General features: G+C 44.2%; 1 protein-coding gene across 3 annotated transcripts in view; it reads right to left on the bottom strand.

Annotated features, from left to right (window-relative positions):
- Positions 1–6: 6 nt before the first annotated feature.
- LOC141333948 (C-type mannose receptor 2-like) overlaps positions 7–22,482 on the bottom strand; it is a 45,247-nt gene continuing 22,771 nt past the window's right edge. Inside the window, exons 2-6 of one of the 3 annotated variants that reach the window (XM_073839100.1) lie at positions 15,438–15,671; positions 3,610–3,648; positions 3,169–3,519; positions 1,472–1,819; positions 7–999 (exon numbers count right to left, since the gene is read on the bottom strand). In XM_073839100.1, the coding sequence (XP_073695201.1) occupies positions 638–999; positions 1,472–1,819; positions 3,169–3,519; positions 3,610–3,646 (1,098 nt within the window). In that variant the 5' untranslated portion in view covers positions 3,647–3,648; positions 15,438–15,671 and the 3' untranslated portion in view covers positions 7–637. Of the gene's footprint in view, positions 1,000–1,471; positions 1,820–3,168; positions 3,520–3,609; positions 3,649–15,437; positions 18,236–22,482 lie in introns of those variants that run through there. The other 2 variants (XM_073839099.1, XM_073839101.1) reach the window with 2 other exon arrangements.

Consider the following 22,482-nt stretch of genomic DNA (forward strand, 5'->3'; position numbering starts at 1 on the left):
CGTAAGCTCGGTAATGCCACATTTGTATCTTATAACAGCCACAGACTAATAAATTACCCCACAGATTCAATATGAAACTCTTGTTCATGCTGAGGCTGTGTAGTTTAATACATGCCGATAGCACATGAGCGCATATGATCTGCTCCGTGTATTGTGTCTTTGTGTAGGGGGCGGGACAATACGGACTCTAGAGAGCATTTGATTGGACAGAACGTTTGATGAGAAACTGAAGTGCACGGTGATAACATCAAAATCGTTGATTCATATTGGCGGAAGTGACAAGTCTGTAAGTTTTGAATGCCCATATCTTGTAAACGCGAATTTTGTCTTTGTTTTGAAGCACACTAGACTATAGATTATCTTAAGGGTAATATATTCATACTAAAAGCCAAAAAACTTTAATTTTGATTTCAGGGGGACTTAGTAGAGAGTGCTAATGACTAAGACAGGTGTGGCAGATAACTCTGATGAGGGCAAAACCAAAGTAGGCTACACAGATCAACAAGGGGAGATAATGGGAGAAACCAATTGTCATTAACAGACAGAACTGTGACATTACTAAAGAACAAATCAGAAACATTATGAAGTAGCCTATGAAAACCATTAATGTAAGTAAACGTTAGTGTGTTCCTCACTCTTAATATCTGCTGCAGATGAAGTTGAGTTTGTGAGATTCAGGAAGGCTGATCCAGCGCTGATCTCCTCCAGACTGAACTGCTCCTTTTCTGTTCTCGAGGCTGCAGTTTTCTGGTGTGGTTCCGTTCCCTGGAGCCCAGTTGTGATAGCACACCATCTCTCCACTCACCCAGAGCCACATGTTCATGATGCAGTAGTTGTGTAAACCCAACCACACCGCCGCAGTAGACGCCCGTTTAACCACGTTCATCACACGCCGCTGAATCTCTTCTGAATGAACCGACACCAGATCCACATGATTCTGTCTGCAGTATCTCAGAGCTTCAGACCACGTCAGATTCTCTTTGACCACAATCAGTTTATCTGGACACAAAACAAACCACAAGCAGAAACTAGAGAGAGACTGATCAACAACAACATGCTGAACAAACACTGTGGATGAATTTGTCATTTCAGACATGTAGCGCCAACTTTAAGAGATCTCCCTGGTGAAAAAAACAGCTTAAACCAGCCTAGGCTGGTTGGCTGGTTTTAGCTGGTCAACCAGCCTGGTTTTAGCTGGTCATAGCTGGGAGGCAGGCTGGTTTTAGAGGGGTTTTGGCCATTTTTCCAGCCTGGCCAGGCTGGTCAGGCTGGTCTTAGCTGGTCAGGCTGGGAAACCACCAGCTAAAACCAGCCTGACCAGCCTGGCCAGGCTGGGAGACCAGCTAAAACCAGCCATTTCCAGCTTAAACCAGCTAAGACCAGCCAACCAGCCTAGGCTGGTTTTAGCTGGTTTTTTCAGCAGGGCTGGAAGAGATGATGGATTGAGTGTGTTTTGTGAGGATCTACTCACCTTCATGACACACAAAAGGATATTGATCGCTGCAAGAGGTGTCAAACCATTGTCCCTGAGCGTTCAGGTCAGCAATTGTGCAGATTTGATTACCTCCCAAATTATCAGGTTGACCAGACCTCCAGTATCTGAATGAGGAGTCACTCTGATCTGACCACTGCCATGAGTCTCTAAACAGACCGATCCAGACATCAAATCCAGATAACCCTATATCACTAATGAACTGCTGAACCTGTTGATTCTCATTCTGGTTTCTCACACTGACCAGATCAATGTGATTCTGTCTGCAGTAACTCTGAGCGTCTGTCCAATTCATCGTCTGATTGCCAAGGATGAGTCCTTCGTTTGCTTTAAGAAAAACAAACGAGAAAAAGATTCATGAATGTTTGTTCATTATTCTTACACTGGTTTATGGTTTGTATGTGAACAGGAGCAGCAGTGGAAACATCTGAAACACATCATTCAAAGACTTGAGCTGCTTCTACAGCTGCTGATATATTGAATATTCACAATGTTCAAGATATTTTACATTATACCATGATCTGTCTCAAAACTAGATTCTGATTGGCTGGCCCTGCTGAAAACAACAGCTAAAACCAGCCTAGTCTGGTTGGCTGGTCTTAGCTGGTTTTAGCTGAAGTGGCCAAAACCCCTCTAAAACCAGCCATGTGCAGTCAAAGCATTAAATGGAATACAGGCACTTACAATCACATAAACTTGATGTCAATCCTGTGCTGTGAGTTTTATTATGAATTAGCTTCACTATTGAATTGCTTCATTACATTTCTCAGCAATGATAGTGTATGATGTAATGGACAACCATTCCTACATGAACCAGACTGAAGTTAATCTACATATGAAAAACAAAGCCCTTGTAGGTTTGTGTTGAGATACTGAAGGCTGAGAATATCGACCCGAATCGCATCTATTTACAGCTGTATATTTATTAATAATATAAGATCAGTTTAGATCTTTAATATTTTTAGCCGCTTTCAGTGCACATTTCAAAATTATTGTATGGATTAAAGATCAGACAAAAGATCAAAGTGTGTTCAGTGAATAACGTTTTTTTCTTCTGGCAAATAATGAGTTAATACCATAGACTGTAAAAAAACTATTCACTAAAAATAAATTTCACTATAGAAAAATGAAGCCAATGCATCTCAATATGGCCGCTGCGCAATACAGATTTGTTTTGGGCCAGAGTCTGCGCAGTAGTGTCGTGAGGCGGAGCCGCGGTATCAAAGTCCCGCCCAAACTCCTGTAGACCCAATCGCAAGATCACAATCATGACACCACAACCCGTTTTTGTAGCATTAAATAACTACCTTAAAGCGAACTTATTAGAAAAACAAACAATTGAACATGAATAAGCAGAATAAGAGCTACCACACACGATGGAAAGCATCTTTGGGAAAAAAAGTATTAGAAGTGTAATTCGATTATTTAGTTTGGCTCACGTCCCATTAGATTACATGGAGAGGGTGGGGTTTATGACCTATACTGCAGCCAGCCACCGGGGGGCGATCAAAAACTTTTGGCTTCACTTTTAGGGACTGGTACGGCACACTTGGTTGATACAGAAATTGTCTCAAAATTAAAACTGTCTCAAAACAAATATTCACAATCATTAAATATTTATACTGTTTATTATTCCATTAAAATTTGATATATGGTGCATCTATGAATGAACTCACTGTTGCAGATGAAATGTTTAGCAGTACATGGATAATCATGCCATTGTCCATTTAACATCACACCACAATCCTCTCCGACATTTGGTTGTCCAGTAGCCCAGTTCAGATAGAGCGCAGGTTCACCTGAAGACCACTGCCATTTATAACGACTCGTCTTCTGCAGCCCAATCCAGACACTCTGAACACCTCCAACATTCCCACTCTTCTTCAGCTCGTTCATGTCGTTCATGTTGTCAACGGTGGCCAGATCTGTGTATTTCTCTCTGCAGTATCTCTGAGCTTCAGTCCAGGTCTTGTTCTCATATATAAAGTGATACTGACGCTGAACACATTCAGATATGGAGCACAGAGCTGTGAAAGAGAGGCTTTGCTTTAATGCTTTTCATAACAGGATCAAACCTAGAAACTAGAAACCATAAATAAAACCACAAACACACTCACCAATGAGAAGAAGAATGAAAAACAAAGTTTGGTCCATTTCTGAGGAAGAAAAAATACAGATCAACAGATTACAAATATTCACAGAATATTTTTTAAGCGATAATTAAAAATCCATTTTAACATGAAGATAAATGCACCACACACAATGATTAAAACAATGTTAACATGTCAAAGGTCTAATCCTAGTTAAAGAATGAAGATGTGAGTTGTTCTTACTTCAGAGGTTGTGTGTTTCTGTCCTGAGTCTGATGTTTCTGTCTGCAGTTTTAATGTGATTTTTATATATGCTTTCATCCGTCATTCAACGTCACATCATTTGTTTATTGCTCTAAACAAAAGCCCTTCTCATTTCCTTCCTCATTCATTCATTTTCTTTTTTTTCACTCCTTCTCTCTGTGTTGCTCTCTGTGTTCTTCATACTTTCTGGCTGGTTTGTTCATAAAAAACAAAATTTCACACAGTTTCAGCTAATATATCTAAACATTAATAATAATCATCTCAGGATTGCCAACTCTCACGCATTTGGCATGAGACATGCTTTCAGGCTCTGTCTCATGCTCTCACTCTGCCCATGTAAATCTTAAACCAAACTGGCAACATTGCTTGTGATATGAAACAAAGTCTCAGCTTTCACATGTTCAAATTTCACGAAATTCTAAGAATAAATAGCATTTTACACTTAATGTGCCATAATTCAAGCTTGCATTTGAAGGGCTCAAATAGCTAATCTGTGAAAATAAAGTGAGATCAAAAGCTGTTGCTGTTTACCAGTTTACCACTTCTATCCACTTTATTTTTTCAGTATCCAGCTATGTTCAGCTGTTCAAAACAGTTTATTTTGCTGCGGGAGTGGTAACTAAACAACTTTCACATTTTCAACTCTGTGTTTGCTGCATAAAAGCGTAGGTCGATAATTGCAATTATTTGACCATAGTGCTGAAAACTGTGGAAATAAAAATTCATTCTCAGTCATGAGGAGGCGCTTTAGGAGAACTGAAATATTACGGTTTCCATAGGAAGGGCTGTGTACAAAGCAGCATTAACGCTGTTTTATCAGACCTTAAATGAAAATGCCAACGACACGTTTCTGAGAACAGTCGGTTCCCTTCAGATACGTACATATAAAGACATCCATGTCGCGTTTTGACTTTGAAACTTGCAGCGTGCATATTTATTCAATGACATCATTGCCTTTTGAAGTTTAATCCAGCCCTATTGCGATTCTCTTCTTTCCGTCCCCAAGTGTAAGACCTCCTAATTTATAATTGAGTCTTTTCTTATTCTATTTAACATATATAAAACTTTTTATGGCTTTAAATTTGATACAACCTAATTGAGGAGTTAAGGACCTCTACTTTACAATAGCCCGTCGGGCAGTCCATTTAACTATTTTGGTAGCCCGACTGAAAAACATAGTAGCCCGGGACATCAGGCTAGCGATTTTGCGAGCCCTGCATTACATAAACAAAGAAAAACACAGACCCAAGATGCCCATGACGTCCTTTTCTCCCCCAAAATGCAAGAAGGATTCACGAAGTGAAAATGCACCTTTGTTTACATGATGACATTAACATTATCGGCAGCTATTTCAGAGCAGACTACACATGCACAAGCTATAAAAAACGTCTCGGTTACGTATTGTAACCCTCGTTCCCTGAAGGAGGGAACGGAGACGTCTCGTCGAGACCGACGAATTGGGATATCGCCTGGATAGACCAATCTACTTCGTGTGTATACAAACGAGCCAATGAATATTGGCATGCATGATTGCAGCCAGCTGCGGCTGATCACAGCGTGAGCATATAATACGCAGCAGGTGCATGCATCATCAAGGTTTCGCTGAGGAGCTGGGACAGGCCCGGCCGTACAGCGGTGGTACAGGAGCCGCGGCGACGGGACGAGACGTCTCCGTTCCCTCCTTCAGGGAACGAGGGTTACAATACGTAACCGAGACGTTCCCTATCAGTCGGTCTCTTCGACGTCTCGTCGAGACCGACGAATTGGGATCCCTAACAAAGCGCCGTGGCTGCTGTCCCTTCCAGTGTCCTGAGCGGGCCCCCCTGGGTCCCGTTACTGGCTTTGGCCAGGGGCTCGCATCAAGGAGAGCCAGTCACTGTATAACTCAGCACCACCCATTTCAGTGAAACTGGAGCACTGAGAAAAGGGTGTAAATCGGAGCCTTCAAGACGATTCGATACGATACCGATTTCTTAAGCCAACGATTCGATTATTTTCGATACTTCAGAATTCCCTGTGATACGATGCGATTCGATCCGATTCGATTCAATATTAGATATTTTTACATGATTTCTATTAAGTTTCAAATAAATCAACAAAAATGGTAAATAATTTGCCTTGTATTGAGAATACAGAAACAGTATTCTATTCACATAATGTGTATGTTACACTAAAGCAGTTGTGCTCAATGCACTGCAAATAGAACAGCAAATATAAGTTACTGCATCTACAAAGTGCAATCAGATAAATTGTAATAAGAAAAAAAAAAAAAAAAAAACCTTATAGTGCAGGTCTACTATTGCCAATTAGCCTATTCATCGTTTTAAAAAAGTTTCTTTCATACAAAATTGGTAACATTTTGAAAATACAATTTGCATCTTATTAAGAGGTAATGGTCACACATCCACTGCAGTAGATGAACTGCAAATAGAATACTACTCCACAAAATCAGTTCAAAATCATTGCTCTTGAAAGTCAGACAACAACGTGAGGTCTGTGAACATGAACATCATAGACGGACTGTGAAACGAAAGTAACGCGTGTGAAGAAGAAGACAGTGAGGTTAGTGCCACCCGCAGCTCAGGAGTAGGTAGTGCGCTTAATACATGGGAGCCATAGACAGTAAAAGAAAGGTCGGAACGGATTCTAAAAATAGACAAGTGAACAAACAGGCGGCAAAATAAACACATTAATCGATATTCTTGCGGACGAATCGATGCATTGAATCGGCGGCTGCATAATCGATGCATCGATACGAATCAATTAATATTTACACTCCTAACTGGGAATATGCGGAGCTCACGTCCTTCCGACAGGAGGTTCGGAGCCATACACATATATACTCAATTAGGTTTATATGGAAAATTGGAGGTGATTGAACCCTCGTATACTGGTAGAAGTACTACCGGGGAAACACATAGCCTCTGGGGTGCAATGTGGACTTTGTAAGAGATGCAATTAAGTCTCTACGTAGAGCCTAGCCCTCTCAGGTTCTGAAGGATTCATCGAGTGAGGGCCTGACGCCTGACGTTCCGCTACGTCAGCTGTCAAGCTCAGCGGAGGAGCTCAACAGAGCTACTCTTAGGTTACTCTGGAGCAGTATAGCAAGCCGACCCGAGGCCTCTCTGTGCCTACCCGTTTGAGGTGAGAACACAGGAGGAGACTGTGTCTACAGGAAGGCTATAGAACCTAGTGAACGTGTTAGGGGTCGCCCAGCCGCCGCTCTACAAATGTCATTTAGCGAGGCGCCGCGAGCCAATGCCCAGGAGGATACAACACTCCTAGTCGAGTGTGCTCTCAGCCTGAGGGGGCAGGGCACACCCTGAACCTGATAGGCCAGGGTAATGGCATCCACTATCCAGTGGGCCATCCTCTGCTTGGAGACGGCATTCCCCTTCTGCCTGCCTCCATGACACACAAAGAGCTGGTCTGAGGTCCTGAAGCTTTGTGTCCAGTCAACGTAGCATCTCAGTGCTCGGACGGGACAAAGCAAAGCCAGGGCTGGGTCTGCCTCCTCCGAGGGCAGCGCTTGCAGGCTCACCACTTGGTCCCGGAAGGGAGTCGTGGGAACCTTGGGCACATAACCAGGCCGGGGCCTCAGTGTTACCTGGGAATCCGCCGGGCCAAACTCTAGGCACGAATCGTTGACCGAAAATGCATGCAGGTCTCCTACCCTCTTGATGGAAGCCAATGCAAGCAGGAGCAGAGTTTTCATTTAGAGAAACTTCAGCTCAACTGACTGCAAAGGCTCAAAGGGAGCCTGCTGCAGTGCTGTGAGCACTAGCGACAGGTCCCAAGAGGGCACGGAAGGGGGCCTAGTGGGATTCAACCTCCTGGCTCGCCTAAGAAACCTGGTGACCAGGTCGTGCTTCCCTACCGACCTTCCTTCTACGAGGTCGTGGTTGGCAGCTATAGCAGCCACATAGACTTTAAGGGTTGAGGGGGACAGCCTACGCTCCAACCCTTGCTGCAAAAAGGAGAGCACGGCTCTGATCGGGCATCTTCGGGGGTCCTCTCCCCGGGAGGAACACCAATCAACGAACAGGTTCCATTTAAGGGCGTAGGCATGTCTAGTAGACTGCGCTCGTGCCGAAGTAATAGTGTCAACTACCCCTTGGGGTAGGTCACTTAGAACCTCCGCGTCCCATCCAGGGACCAGACATGTAATTTCCAGAGGTCTGGACGCGGGTGCCATAAGGTGCCCCGTCTCTGAGTCAGAAGATCCTTCCTAAGAGGGATTTGCCAGGGAGGGGCTGTCGCGAGGAGCATGAGTTCGGGGAACCAGGTCCGAGTGGGCCAGTAAGGGGCTACCAGAAGGACCTGCTCCTCGTCCTCCCTGATCTTGCACAATGTCTGTGCGAGAAGGCTCACTGGGGGAAACGCATATTTGCGGAGGCCAGTGCGTCCGTGCCGAGTGTGCCCTCGGTCAGGGAGAAAAAGAGCTGGCAGTGGGCTGTCTCCGGGGAGGCGAACAGATCTACTTGAGCCTCGCCGAAGCGTCTCCAAATCAGCTGAACCGACTGGGGGTGGAGTCTCCACTCTCCGGGAAGCGCAGCTCGTGAGAGCTCGTCGGCCGCACGGTTGAGCAACCCGGGAATGTGAATGGCACAAAGCGACCTCAGATGCTTCTGACTCCACAAGAGGAGATGACGGGCGAGTTGCAACATGCGACGGGAGCGTAGACCGCCTTGCCGGTTGATGTACGCAACGGTCGCAATATTGTCTGTACGGACCAGCACGTGTTTGCCACGTAGGTGCCCCTTGAGGCGGAGCAGGGCGAAACGTACTGCAAGCAACTCGAGGCAGTTGATGTGCCAAGTCAGCTGGGGGCCCGTCCAAACCCCTGAAACTGCCTCCACGGCGCCGTTGTGAAGGCTGCTGTGGAGCGGAGGCGGAAGCCGGGGGCCGCCCTCGGCGACGAGCAGACTGGGGTGCCGCCGGCGGACGGGTGGAGGCAGCAGCTGTACGCCGGGGCAGGATGTGACTGATGGCCTCAGTCTGCTTCTTGGCCGCGGAAAACTGCTGGGCAAAGTTCTCCACAGCGTCGCCGAAGAGGCCGGTCTGGGACACCGGAGCGTCGAGGAATCTGGTTTTATCGCAGTCCCTCATATCCGCCAGACACAGCCAGAGATGGCGTTCCTGGACCACCATGGTGGACATGGCACGACCCAGAGACCGCGCGGTCACCTTCGTCGCACGTAGCGAACTTCTGGGTCATGACCACCCTCGTACAGGTCTTTCAGTGCCTGGGCCTGATGCACCTGTAGCAACGCCATAGCGTGAAGGGCGGAACCAGCGGAGCCGCAGGCCGCATAGGCACTGCCGATCAGAGCCGACGAGTGCCTACAGGCCCGGGACGGGAGCGACGGATTGTTGCCCCGCCAGGTGGAAGCGGCGCCCGGACACAGTTGCATCGCAACCGCACGCTCCACCGGCGGGACTGCCGTGTATCCCCGCGTTGGACCGCCATCGAGGGTGGTTAGGGAGGAAGTCCCACTCGAGCGGTTTCGGGCAGTGAAAGGTGCCGTCCACGTTCGGGTGAGTTCTTCATGCACCTCCGGGAAGAATGGTACTGGGGTGGGGCGCTGAGAACCAGCGTGGGCCACCCCGAGATACCAGTCGTCCAGCCGGGAGGGGTCGGGACGTGATGGAGGATTCCATTCAAGCCCTACCCTCTCGGCGGCCCGGGCAAGCATAGCCATCATCTCCGGGTCAGTATCGGGCACCGCTGATCGCCCAGTGGACGACAGTGTGCCGTCCTCCTCCTCAGAGAGGTCTGGCTCTCCCCCCGATGCTGCGACCGACATCTGTTCGTCGAGGGGGGCCCCAAAAGTAACGGGCGGTACCCCTAAGGGAGGTCCAACCCGCTCCTCTGAGAGCCCCGGTGGCGACGGAGCGTCGGTGGAAGGAGGAGCCCCCGCCGATGGAATGGGCGGGGAGTTCCTCACCGTCACCGTCAGACCGGGCAGCCCTCTGCTTCCAGCGACAACGCCCCCCCCCCCCGGCGTTTGCCTGGAGGAACGTTCGTTCTGGGCAGAGGGACTGGAACCCCGCCCCTTTGCAGGAAACGGAGTCTGGTCCGCAACTCCGCGATGGTCATCCTCCCACAATGGGGACATGACTCATCCACGAACGCTGCCTCAGCGTGTTGTAAGCCCAGACACGTGAGGCAGTGTTCGTGGCCATCACCCGGCGCCAGGAAACGGCCGCACCCAGAAACGCACGGGGAGAAAGGCATGACGCCTCGTCTTTAAAAAGACGCTCAACCCGCGGAGCTCCTTTAGAAATTCACTCTTTAAGGAAATTGCTCTTATAGGAATTTGCTGTTTTAGTGCTGAGGCGCACAGGGGAAATGGCCGCAGCAACACAGAAGGTGGATGGTGAAAACCAGCTGTGTGCTTCCACTCGACACGGAAGACCACGCCGCTGAAGCGCCGTGCCGCCAACACAAAAGAGAAGGAAAGGAGGTAGTGTTGCTTCTGACTCGTCCCACACAGAATGGTCCAGCTCCGAAGCGAAAGCTGGATGATGCATGCACCTGCTGCGTATTATATGCTCACGCTGTGATCAGCCGCAGCTGGCTGCAATCATGCATGCCAATATTCATTGGCTCGTTTGTATACACACGAAGTAGATTGGTCTATCCAGGCGATATCCCAATTCGTCGGTCTCGACGAGACGTCGAAGAGACCGACTGATAGGGAAGTATAAATACTCGTGCATAATCTCATTTCTTCACGTCATTCTTATAATAAGTAACATAAAATCTGGTGAAAACACCACTTACCAGCAGTGGTGTCAAAAGTATTCACATTCATTACTCAAGTAGAAGTATAGATACTAAGATTTAAAAAGACTTTTGTAGAAGTTGAAGTATCAACTCAAGCTTTTTACTCAAGTAAAAGTATAAAAGTACTGGTTTCAAAACTACTTAAAGTAAAAAAGTAAAAGTAATGTAAGGGAAAAAAAATGCCATTAAGGACCAAAGCTTAGGCCGCGCCACAGGGGCCTATTGTGCACTACCCCACCTCCCCAAAAAACATTTCTAAAGGCCATAGTGACTATGTTATATTAAAATGTTAATGTTGAAAATTTTGGAATGCACTAGGCTACCTGTTTTAGCTGCATATTTGCCCATTGAAAATAAACGCATTTTATTACAATGCAAATAGGCTACATTAAAGAACCATAAATGTGTACTACTGAGCATTAACCTGTTTCATGGAGCGGAAGATATGATGATTAGTTGCTGCCTATAAGTATTGTTATCGCAACATTGTCAATCGCGTTGTCAATCGCAAACTATTATTTATTCAAACGTCTTTCTATCAAACTACCTACTATAGCTTCATTTGCAGAGGATGAAGAGAAAGCACCCGTTTGATAAATAAGCAAGTAGTCGAGAAATAATAACTTGTAAGAAATCATCTTTTTTGAGTAATGACCCGAACACTGGCTATATCCTTGCTGGAGTGCAGGGCCTTTATTTAAAGTAAATAAATGAATGAATAAAACAGGACAGAATCAAATAATGTTAGATACTGAATTCAAATGCGACTTTTATTAATAATTTATAAAATTAATAATGCATTTTTGTCATATAAAAATGCATGCAGTAAAGCATTGATTTTGAGCTAGAATGCAGGACTTTTATTGCTAAGAAATTCTGTAAAAATTACTTACTTTTGTAGAACACAAAAGATATTTTGTAGAATGTAACCAAACATATTTGTTTACCCTTGATTTCTACTCTATAGACACAATTTTTGAATTTCTCAAAGTATCTTCCTTTATGTTCCACAGAAGAAAGAAGTTCATACAGGTTTGAAATTACATGATGTTGAGTAAATAATGAAAATTTTTATTTTTGGGTGAACTGTCCCTTTAAGAACTTTAATATGTATAGTAAACACCTCATTTATATAAGGCACTGATATTTATCTTTAATCAGGCTCTTACTGAATTAACATTTTACTCCAATTAAAATGAATTACAACTTAATATTTAAAAAGAAAGAAATTATTGCTTAAAATCCAGATATTAACTGACTAGTATTAGTAAGATGTCGTCACAAGAATAAATTTACAATGGTTGTTTTTTTTAATAATTCATAATAATAAACTATGAAATTTTTAATAAAAAAATGACAGTAATTATGTATTGACGTTTATCACTTTACCTCCTCATGCAGCTGTTTTCAGCAGCCCAGCAGAACCTACAGAACCTTTAATGTTCTCATATCACACAACTGCCAAACACAATTCTGTGTTAAATCTAAATGCGTCAAGCAACTTGAACTTGCGCTATTTATCACTTTGCATCGCGCTGTGCGGGTGACTGATTCCGCCACGTCATACTTTTGGACTATTTGCAGTTTCGAATGTCATTTAAAATAGCGCATACAGGCCTGATAGTGGAAAAAATTCCTGAGCCTGAACTTTTTTTTCCCTTGCCCCCCGAGGTGAGTGGGGTGGAGGTAGGGTGACCAGATGAGATTGGTTGAAATTCGGGACGGGGGGGGGGGGGGGGGTAATGAATAATGAATAATAAAGATAATGAATTTCAAACGAAAGTGACTGAACCAATCATGTTTTTATTAATATAAGTAGCCTACATATACATATAATTTTATATAATCTAGAAGTAACGTTAGGCTATTTTTATACTTCAAACTGAAGTTAATGAACCAATCATATTTTTATTAACAAGTACATATGCATATAAATTGATATAGCCTAATACGTAGGCTATAGAAGTATTATTTTGAACACGGTGCCTCGCCCTCGACCGGTCTGACACCAAACTCTTTCCTACACACTTTGCAGAACGCTTTACTTTCATCATGCAGGGCTTTTGCAATCCATGGATGTTTTAGCTTTTTTGCAGCATGTTGGGGTTCCGGTACACCAGCCATATCAATTTCATGAATGAAAATTTGCTTATCAGTGCATATCTTAATGCGCGCCTACGGTATATCTAAAAAAAAAAAAAAAAAAACAAGATTCTTCAGCCAATGAGCAGCCGGCGGGGGCTGGTTGCCAGGCTGCAGGATGACTCAACCTCGCTCCACGGACAGTTTTTTATGTTTTATCAGACAATAACTATTTAAGATTTTGCTTCAGTATAATTTTCGGGACAATTAGAGCGGGATTCGGGATTCGGGACAGCAGCTTAGATTTCGGGACTGTCCCGAATTTTTCGGGACGTCTGGTCACCCTAGGTGGAGGTACTATGTATGCGACGCACTTTTAACACATAACTTGTTGGTTCAGTTCAGTCAGATAAAGGTTTTTTTTTTTTTTTTACAAAAAAAGCTTATATATTGGCATTTCAGCCTTTATCCCATTAAAATGAATAAATCAAGTATATAATGCATAACATTTATTTAAAACAATGTCCTAATTGTTTAGATTTTTAGAAAGCACATTAACTTCTTTCACATTTACAACTCTGTTTGCATAAAAAACATTGGTCGAGATTTGCAATAATCTGACCAAAAACAGCTAAAAATTTGGACGTGCAAATTAATTCTATGTCACGAGGGGGCGCTTTAGGAGCGCTGAAATATTACGGTTTCCCTAAGAATGGCTGAAAGCAAAGCAGCATTAACGCTGTTTTATCAGTCATGAAATGAAAATGCCAACGACACGTTTCTGAGGACAGTCGCTTCCCTTCAGATACATTCATATAAAGACAACAGTGCCGCGTTTTGACTTTGAAAGTGCAGTGAGCATATTTATTCAATGAAATCATTGCCTCTTAAAGTTTAATCCAGCTCTATCGCGATTCTCGTCTTTCCGTCCCCAACTGTAAGACCTCTTAAAATAATTAATCCTCTTCTTTTACTATTTAAAATATTTACCACTTTTTATGGCCTTAAATTTGATACAACTAAATTGAGTTTTAAGGACCCCATGAGCCCTCTACTTCAGGATAGCCGTCGGGCAGCCGGTCAAATAATGTTGGTAGCCCGACTGGAAAACCCAATAGCTCCGGGACGTCGGGCTAGCGATTTTGCGAGCCCTGTAAATATGCCTTTATCGAAATCCTTAATGTCTTCCCCTGGCTTCATAAACATATCCATGAATTACGGTTTGAGTTGCCAGTAGGAGACAATTGTACAGTATGGGAGCTAAAAACACCTTCGCGCATGGAGCATTGCCTTAACCTGTATCAATCTATTTGACAAAGACACAAGGCCCGCCCCTTCCCTACTTCTGATTGGCTCATCGGCTAGAATGTGACTTGTTTGAGTCGTTGAGCGTCAAGCTGCTCTCTGACCTGCACATCTCAGAGAAATGACAGATCAATATCCGCGAACCTGATTTTTTTTTTTTTCCCGCAGCCACAGTACGCCGGAAATCCGGCGTGGTGCCGGAACGCTATCACCCCTGCGCATAATGTGCGGGAGGTCTGCCTCTCTTCGGCGATCGGGCCACCGGGAATGTCCCGGTTCTCCCCGATGGCCAGGAGTGTGACGTGATTTGTGTCATGTCACGTGCAGGTGTGATGGATCGTGTACAAACCAATAGGGTGTCGGAATGGTATATGTTTATACTTCTCATCCAACCACAACCAAATTCACTCTATGTGGATGGCGCAATTTATCTGGATAGTTTTTTTTTTTTGAACGATGACATGAATGAAAACTAGCCGAAAAGAAATAGGAGTAACGAGTCTATTTTTAAAATGTAAGGAGTAGAAAGTACAGATAATTGCGTGAAAATGTAAGGAGTAGAAGTAAAAAGTCGTCTGAAAAATAATTACTCCAGTAAAGTATAGATACTCAAAATTTCTACTTAAGTAAGGTAACGAAGTATTTGTACTTCGTTACTTGACACCTCTGCTTACCAGCAGCCACGAATGTGTCTACCCCCCCCCCCCCCCCCCTCCCCCTGCGCTCTATTCACTTCACAAACCATGACAGATAGCCAGGCCAAATACTGTGAAGTAAACAGTGCGCTACCCGCATTTATTTTTCTTCTTTTCAGTGTTTTTTTTTTTTTTTGGTTCTCGCCATAAATGACCCATCTGTCCTCATCCTCCTCCTGGAGCAAGGACAGTATCAAAAACTTTGTGTTCCTCTCCCCTATGACACACTACTCGGACAGCTACCTCTGTACTTTCTATAGAGGCGGACCTAACACCACCACTAAGGCGCAGCTGCCCGGGGATGGTCCTCGGGAGAGCCTTGCCACCTATATTAAGTGGGTGCTGGTGTCCAGCAGATCTTCGCGGACCATGGAAGACGACACTAGCCCCACTCTAGACCCAGAGCCCAGCCAATCATCACCCCGAATCGCTGAGCCAGAGCCCAAGCCCACCATGGATGGAGCCCAGCGTGACCAACAAGCCATCGCCTAGTGGAGCAACAGAGCCGTGAAGTGCCCCAAAGCCAGAGCCCGTCATGTTCGGTCATCATCCCACCATCCATTGGGCTGCTCCCTCCGGCTCCGGCTCCGGCTCCGGCTCCAGCTCCGGCTCCGGCTCCACCTCTGTCCTCTACCTCAGTCGCCCTCCAAATCCTCTGTTTCGCCCAAATATAAAGTGTGACCTTTTAAATGAATACAATTTTATAGTTTAAAAATTACCCTCCAGATCCTCTGTTTTGTCCAGGATCTTCAGCTCTCTGTCTCCACTTCACCTGCTCCACCTCCGTCAGTCGGCCCCCTGGAGTCGTCAGCCTTTCCTTCACCATGGCTCCTCCCTCTGTCGGCTCCACTGTGGGCCACCATCTTGGCCTGGGTCTCACCTGGCTCCTAATGCTCCGGATCCCTCCTGTCTGTACCGTGGCTCCTTCCTCCGTCGGCATCACCCTGTAACACCTCCCATATACCCATATTTGGTGTTTCTGTCATTAATGTTATACCCATCACCTGCCTATGTCTCATTAACCTGTCTTTGTTAGTTGGTATGTGTTCAGTATTCTGGTGTCTGGCTTCAAGGTTACCACATTGTGTTTGTGTTTCTCCTGACTGTATGGATTTACCCTATAGCTTATATCATTAAAGTCTTGTTATAGCATCTCGTCTTCATGCACTCTATTTCCCTCACACGAACTGTGACAATCACAGCCTGTGAAACTATATATTTATACATATATGCATAACAACCAATTACTTACATGGCACAGAAAAACTCAAATCTGAAAAAAAATATGAAAAAGCAGTCACAAAAAGATTTAAAGAAGTATAGCAGGAAGGCATATTAAACTTCACTAACCAACTGCAAAATACATCATTTTAAAACAGATTGGATGATGCTGGACAGTAAAATAAATAAATAAATACTGCTGCATGGCATATATTTAATGAACTTAAATACAAATATTGAGAATGAGTTTGACGGTTTTACTTTTGTTTTACTTTTATTGTAATTCTTTTTTACTAAAAAAGTTTTTCTGTGCTTTTTCAAAGCGTGCTATCATGCAAATGGGTTATTTGGTTTTCATACATGCATAGCCCACTTTTTCACTTTGCATTCCTTCAAATTTCCAAAGAAACATGCTAATTGATGGTTCAAAAGGTCAAAACCTATGTTTATTGGTTTGCATGTCCGTATGTTTGTTGTTTTGCATGTTCGGGGTTCTTTCGTATCAAAGTTCTGCAGTGGAGCGCAAGTTTACTAGAGTAGATGTGCTTACTTGGGAGCTCTAAACAGTACTGTGAGATCCAGGGTGAAATCATTGAAGAACACAAATGAAACAGCTCTGACAAACAGGAGAAACACTGCGCAACAAGACAGTCAGAATAATTATATTATTAATGTAGACATGTATTAAATGTATTGTAATGACCTGGCAGTCAGCACTAGCAGCCAGGTGCATTATGGGTATTTGTTATGGGAGTTGATTTAGGTGTTATTTAAGCATGGTTGGGTTTTTGCATTAGCAATGTTATGTGTTTATGTTCAAGTTAGTTTGGGTGGGTTTGGTTCATTTACAGCCCTGTATGTAAAAAATATGCTCTTACCATCACAGAGAGATGTGTAGGGCAGGCCTTGCCTGCATTTGTACTGCCTAAGCTACTGCTCACAGAGACCCTTAGGATCATGCAGCGTATGGGACACGGGTGCTCACACTTTCCACTCACCAAGTTAAACACTGCAACGGTAGCAGTTTAATTAACTTAGCTTAGCTCCAGTCAACCCCACATTTTATAAAACAACCAGTTGTTACAGTGGTGTCAGAAGACTCCATTATGGAGCAAAGTATAGATGAATTAGACCAGCGGTTCCCAATTCCAGTCCTCGAGCCCCACCGCTCTGCACATTTTGCATGTCTCTCTTAGTTAACACACCTGATTCAGATAACCAGCTCATTAGAAGTGAGGTCTGTGCAGGAACTGCGATCCGATTTACATGGTCCCTGCAAAGTGTTCATTGCTCCCTGCTCCCTAAGCGGGGGAAATCTGTTTACTACTTCGAAACATTCATTCACATATTTGCGCTACGCCACCGCATGTAGCGTCTTCACACACAGATGAAACTTACTAGAGAAGTGTGACATAAGTGCATCTGTAAATAAATGCATTTTAAATTTATGTCTCGCACTCTTTAATGACCTTCAAATGTGATGTCCTGTGATGTCCACTTCGAAGGGCAGTAACGTTGGAATAGAACAAACGTCGGAAGCGATGCGTGAAACACACAAAATGTGCAGAGCCGTGGGTCACGAGGACTGGAATTGGGAACCGCTGAATTAGACCACAGCATCCTTGAGAACAGCATAATGCTAGAGCACCTGAAGAGCGAGACGACGCGGAGATGCAAGGCTCAGCACTGGCCTGATGGTGCCAGCGTTCCCCAGACAGTGTTCCTCCTGGTTGAGGGCAAAATGAACTTCATAGTGATCAGGGGCGGAACTTTGAGAGCCGGTTAGACATGGGCAGATGAAGCCTTGTGAAGCTTTTGAGACTTTTCCCCTGATTGTACCAAAAAAGATTAAGTTTCAAAGCCTCAAATACAGACCTTACCAGTGTCTGCTGCAATTATAGCAGCCACTTTCATATTTCGCATTTCCTTATAATCAATGAAGCTGTGCCAAAGATTCGAATCCGTTTCCTCGCTTTAGGTGTTTCATTGTGAAATTTGAAGCCTCAAACATCATTGGTCACGTGATGATGGAGATTTGATTCAAGCCTCAACACAGACTTTTGAACCAGTCTGCTTCAATAGAGTAAAACAGGCTTCTGAGCCTCAGCGTCAAATGCCCCATCTCCAGTGGTGTCAAAAGTATTCACATTCATTACTCAGGTAGAAGTATAGATACTAGGGTTTAAAAATTCTTCTGTAGAAGTTGAAGTATCAACTCAGCTACCCTACCTACTTTAGCTTAATCTGCGGAGGATGAAGAGACAGCACCCGTTTGATAAATGAGCCAGTAGTGGAGAAATAATAACTTTTAAGAAATAATCTTTTTTGAGTAATAGCCCCAACACTGGCTATGTCCTTGTGACGTGATTTGTGTCATGTGCAGGTGCGATGAATCCCGTACAAACCAATAGGGTGTCGGAATGTTATATGTTTATTAGGGCAGCCCTAATGTTTATACTTCTCAATCAAATTCACTCTATCCGGATGGCGCGATTTATCTGTATATGTTTTGTTTTTTTACGAATACAAGCCAGAATGAAAACAAGCCGAAATTAAATGGGAGTAATGAGACTATTTTTAAAATGTAAGGAGTAGAAAGTACAGATAATTGCGTGAAAATGTAAGGAGTAGAAGTAGAAAAATAATTACTCCAGTAAAGTATAGATACTCAGAACTTCTACTGAAGTAAGGTAACAAAGTATTTGTACTTTGTTACTTGACACCTCTGCCTATCTCTAGAGCTGGTTGTTCAGTGCGGTGTGCCAGCGGTTGGGAGTGAAGAAGAGAAGTAATGGACTGGTTGAGTGGTTCAACCACACCCTGGCCACCGAACTTGCCATCGTGACCAGTCAGCACCAGAGATACTGGGACCAGCATCTGCCTCTAGTCCTGTGGACATAGAGGACAGGAGTGCAAGAGTCAAGTCAGTGCACACCGGTGACTTAGTGTTTGGGTTGCCTCCTGAGCCAGAGATTGCTTGTGGGCCAGAACTGGACTACTTCAGGCAGTTGAAAGAGAAACTGAGAATGGTCCATCAACTGGCCAGGGAGGCCCTAGAGGACGTATGACATCTGGGTCCACGGGTCTACCCTTGGAACAGAGGACAGAGTATGGATGTTCTGCCCCCAGAGGAAGTGGGGGTTGTCATCCAAACTGGCTCATCATTGGCAGGGACCTGGGGAAATTCTGGCTCCCTACCATCCACTCCCAACACTGGGACAGACAATGACGGACTCAGGGCTGAGCCTGGTGCTGGGGGTAGAACATCAGGAAGGCCGAAGCATGTTCGACGCCGGCAAGGACATTTGCTGGATTTTATTTACTGGAGCTTAGGGTTGTGGAGATACTAACTCTCTTGGAGGGGGTGCATTGTGGGTATTTGTTTAAGGGAGTTGATTTATGCATTAAGCAAGATGGTTGGGTTTTTGCATTGGCAATGTTATATGTGTTTATGTGCAAGTTATTTCGGGTGGGTTTAGTTCATTTACTGCTCTGCTATGTAAAAAATGTGCTGTTCCCATCATGGAGAGAGATGTGTAGGTGAGGGACTTGCCAATATGGCCTTGCCTATGTAAGTTCTTATTCTGCGTTCAAAATAAATGGTGAAGAACATGATGCTGCCACCTTCTGGTTTGTTCTGCCTATGCTACTGCTCACAGAGTCACTCAGGGTTGTGCAGTGTATGGGACATGAATGCTCGCACGTTTGCCAAGTTAAAAGTTGCGATGCATAGATACTAGCACCCCGCTAGCAATTAATTTAGTAACAGTTTAATTAGCCTAGGTTAGCTCTGGTCAGCTCCAAGTTCTATAGAACAGCCAGTTGTTACAATATTAAAAGAGTAATGGAATATAATTACAGTATTTTGTGATTAAGCTAAAGCGTTTGTGCATTTGTACTAAATGTATTTAGACTATTGTTCTTCATACAAGTACCTAGAAACCATGTAGTTAATTTTATACCATTCTATTGAGATGCAATAGGCCTATGTGTGTGTTTTTACTGGTTATCATTATTTCTGCTGCTTTGGAAGACCTGTCACATGTATGTTCCTGTTTAGTTCCCGTTTGCCCTTATTTGGTTTAAATCCTGTTTTGATTGTGTTCATTTCACTTGTCGGAAGGTTCCCTGTTAGAGCTCCACTCCTGGTGGGTCAGGTTTACCTCCCTGTCTTTCAGGGTTAGGAGACTGTCTTTTCCTGACTTTCAAGGGTTGATTCTCCCTTCTCAGGCTTGAATAGGGCTTGCAACGCTCCCCTCTCTACAGAGAGTCCCTTATAGTGTGCCACCCCCCTGGTGGGACGGGTGTTCCTCCCTGTATCTTGGGGTTAGGAGCCTGTCCTCTACTGATCCACTATTTGAAAGATGGTCAAGTATAGCTCAATGTCAATACATCAGTCGACTAACAGTTTTACCAACTGTCTGTCCTGTTTGGGCTATCTGTTACCTAGGAATTTTCGTTACACTCCTAGGGTGGCCCCCTTAATAGAACGGTTCCAAAAAAAAAATCTTTCTGGAGTTGGATCTAAGCCCTGGTTTCCTGGGCTCCACTCTATCCATGTCTCCCGGAACAGGTCTGCTGCTCTTCGTTTGCGAGTCAGTTCCTGAGGGAACAGACCCAGAGCCAGCAGTAGCTCATATGTTCTGGTAAGTCTAAGGTACTTAGATGTATCCCCCTGAAGGAATCTCCTTGATTCCAAGCCTTGAGCTTTACCCCAGGTCCAGCCTTCTCACCTGCACCTGTAGTGACGTGCCGGCTACTTCTGCTATGAACGTTACAAATTATATATTATCTTTTAACATAATTGTTGTTGTGGCTCTGTTATCCTGGTTTCTATTGCTTTGGGTGTCTGTTTTACTTTCTTTAGAGCCTCAGCATAAGATATACCTTCAGCTACTCTGACATTTTGGACTTTCACTGCATTTTTTCCTTACTTGACATCCTCCATACCCTGCATTGTGCTCTCCTCCACAATTACAGAATTTAGGATTAACACCATGCCCACACATGCCATACTCATGATCACCTCCATATCGGAAACGTCACAGAAGGATGGGGACATCGCGGAGGTGTCTGGGTGAGGATTAGGAGGGAAGTTTCTATCTCTTTGGCTCAACTCTCTACATGTTCCTTCACATCTTCCTACCGTCGCCATGGTTTAGACCTGGCTCGGCATTTGTGCAATGTGAGATATGCTTGTCATCTGCCCATCATCCCAGATCAGGGACAGTCGGCTAAATTCTGTGCTCCTGCACGAGTACGTGTTCGAAGCAGGGGTGTGAATCTTCAAAATATTAAATCACTGGAATATGCCCGTCAATCACAAACTGTTGTTTCTCACGTTAAAATGGCACTGGTAATGCCAGACCCGTGACTTGAAAAATTGACTTTTTTACCAGCCACAAATTGGATTTCTTGTTTTTAACTGAGACCTGGACAAGAGCAGGTGAGTCATCTGTCTTTGACAAACTTTGTCCTTTAGACTGTTGTTTTATCAGCACACCAAGATGTGTTGAAAAAGGAGGTGGAGTGGCTATGGTTTTCAGGAACTGGTTTAAATCTCAGACTGTTTCTGCTGGGAACTTTTATACTTTTGAATCTCAATGTGTTCTGATAGAATCTGCTTCCACTCCGTTATTATGTATTCTGGTTCACAGGCCCCCCAAAGCCAGATAAAGATTTAAAAAGGAGTTTTCTGAATTTGTTTCTCATATAATTACATAATATGATCGTCTGTTAATTTTGGGTGATTTCAATATTCACGTATGCTGTCCTAGAGTTTATCCATGTTTTGGATTCTTTTGGTTTTACTCAGCATAAAGAACATTCTACACATGTACTTGGTCACATTCTGGACCTTATCATGTCTTATGGGTTTTCTATTGGTAACACAATCATTAAAGATCCTTGTTTCTCAGATCATAAACATATTGTGTGTAATGTCTCCCCTTCTAGTTTATTGGGTACTATGAAAACTACAGGTTTTTATTCTCGTAGCATCAACTTTCTCACTGTAAATCAGTTCTCTGGTATGTTTTTTAGTAATGGAGTGTCTTCAGCAATTTCAGTTGCTGCTGAATGTTCTTCTAGTCCTGATGAGTTAATTTCTTCTTCTTCTTCCTGTTCAGATATCTTGGATTCTGTTTGGGTGACTGTAAAGTTTCCAGCTACCTTTTGCAATTCCCTTTCGTGGAAACTCTCACTGCATCCTCTAGAGGGTGCTAGGGGAACGCTGCAGCATGACTTGTGTCTGAAGAATATATAGAAAAACTACATAAAATGGCCGGCGACAGCTTATGATTTCACTGCGGCGCAACCGTCACTGCCGGTGCGCCACTACCGGGCGACCACATTATAAAGAGGTGCCGGTGCAACACAACATTCTCTTCGTCATCTTCAGCTTCTCTGAGCGTGCATTTTAAAACCTAATAAGAGTTATTTCTCTTTCTATCATGGCGAGCACTAGCAAAACGTTTAAGAGGTGTGTTGATGCGTGTCCGCGTTATCGGACACCTGATGACACACACAATCTTTGCGTCTTTT

This window comes from Garra rufa, chromosome 4 (genome assembly GCF_049309525.1).
Source record: "Garra rufa chromosome 4, GarRuf1.0, whole genome shotgun sequence".
NCBI classification, from domain to species: Eukaryota; Metazoa; Chordata; class Actinopteri; order Cypriniformes; family Cyprinidae; genus Garra; species Garra rufa.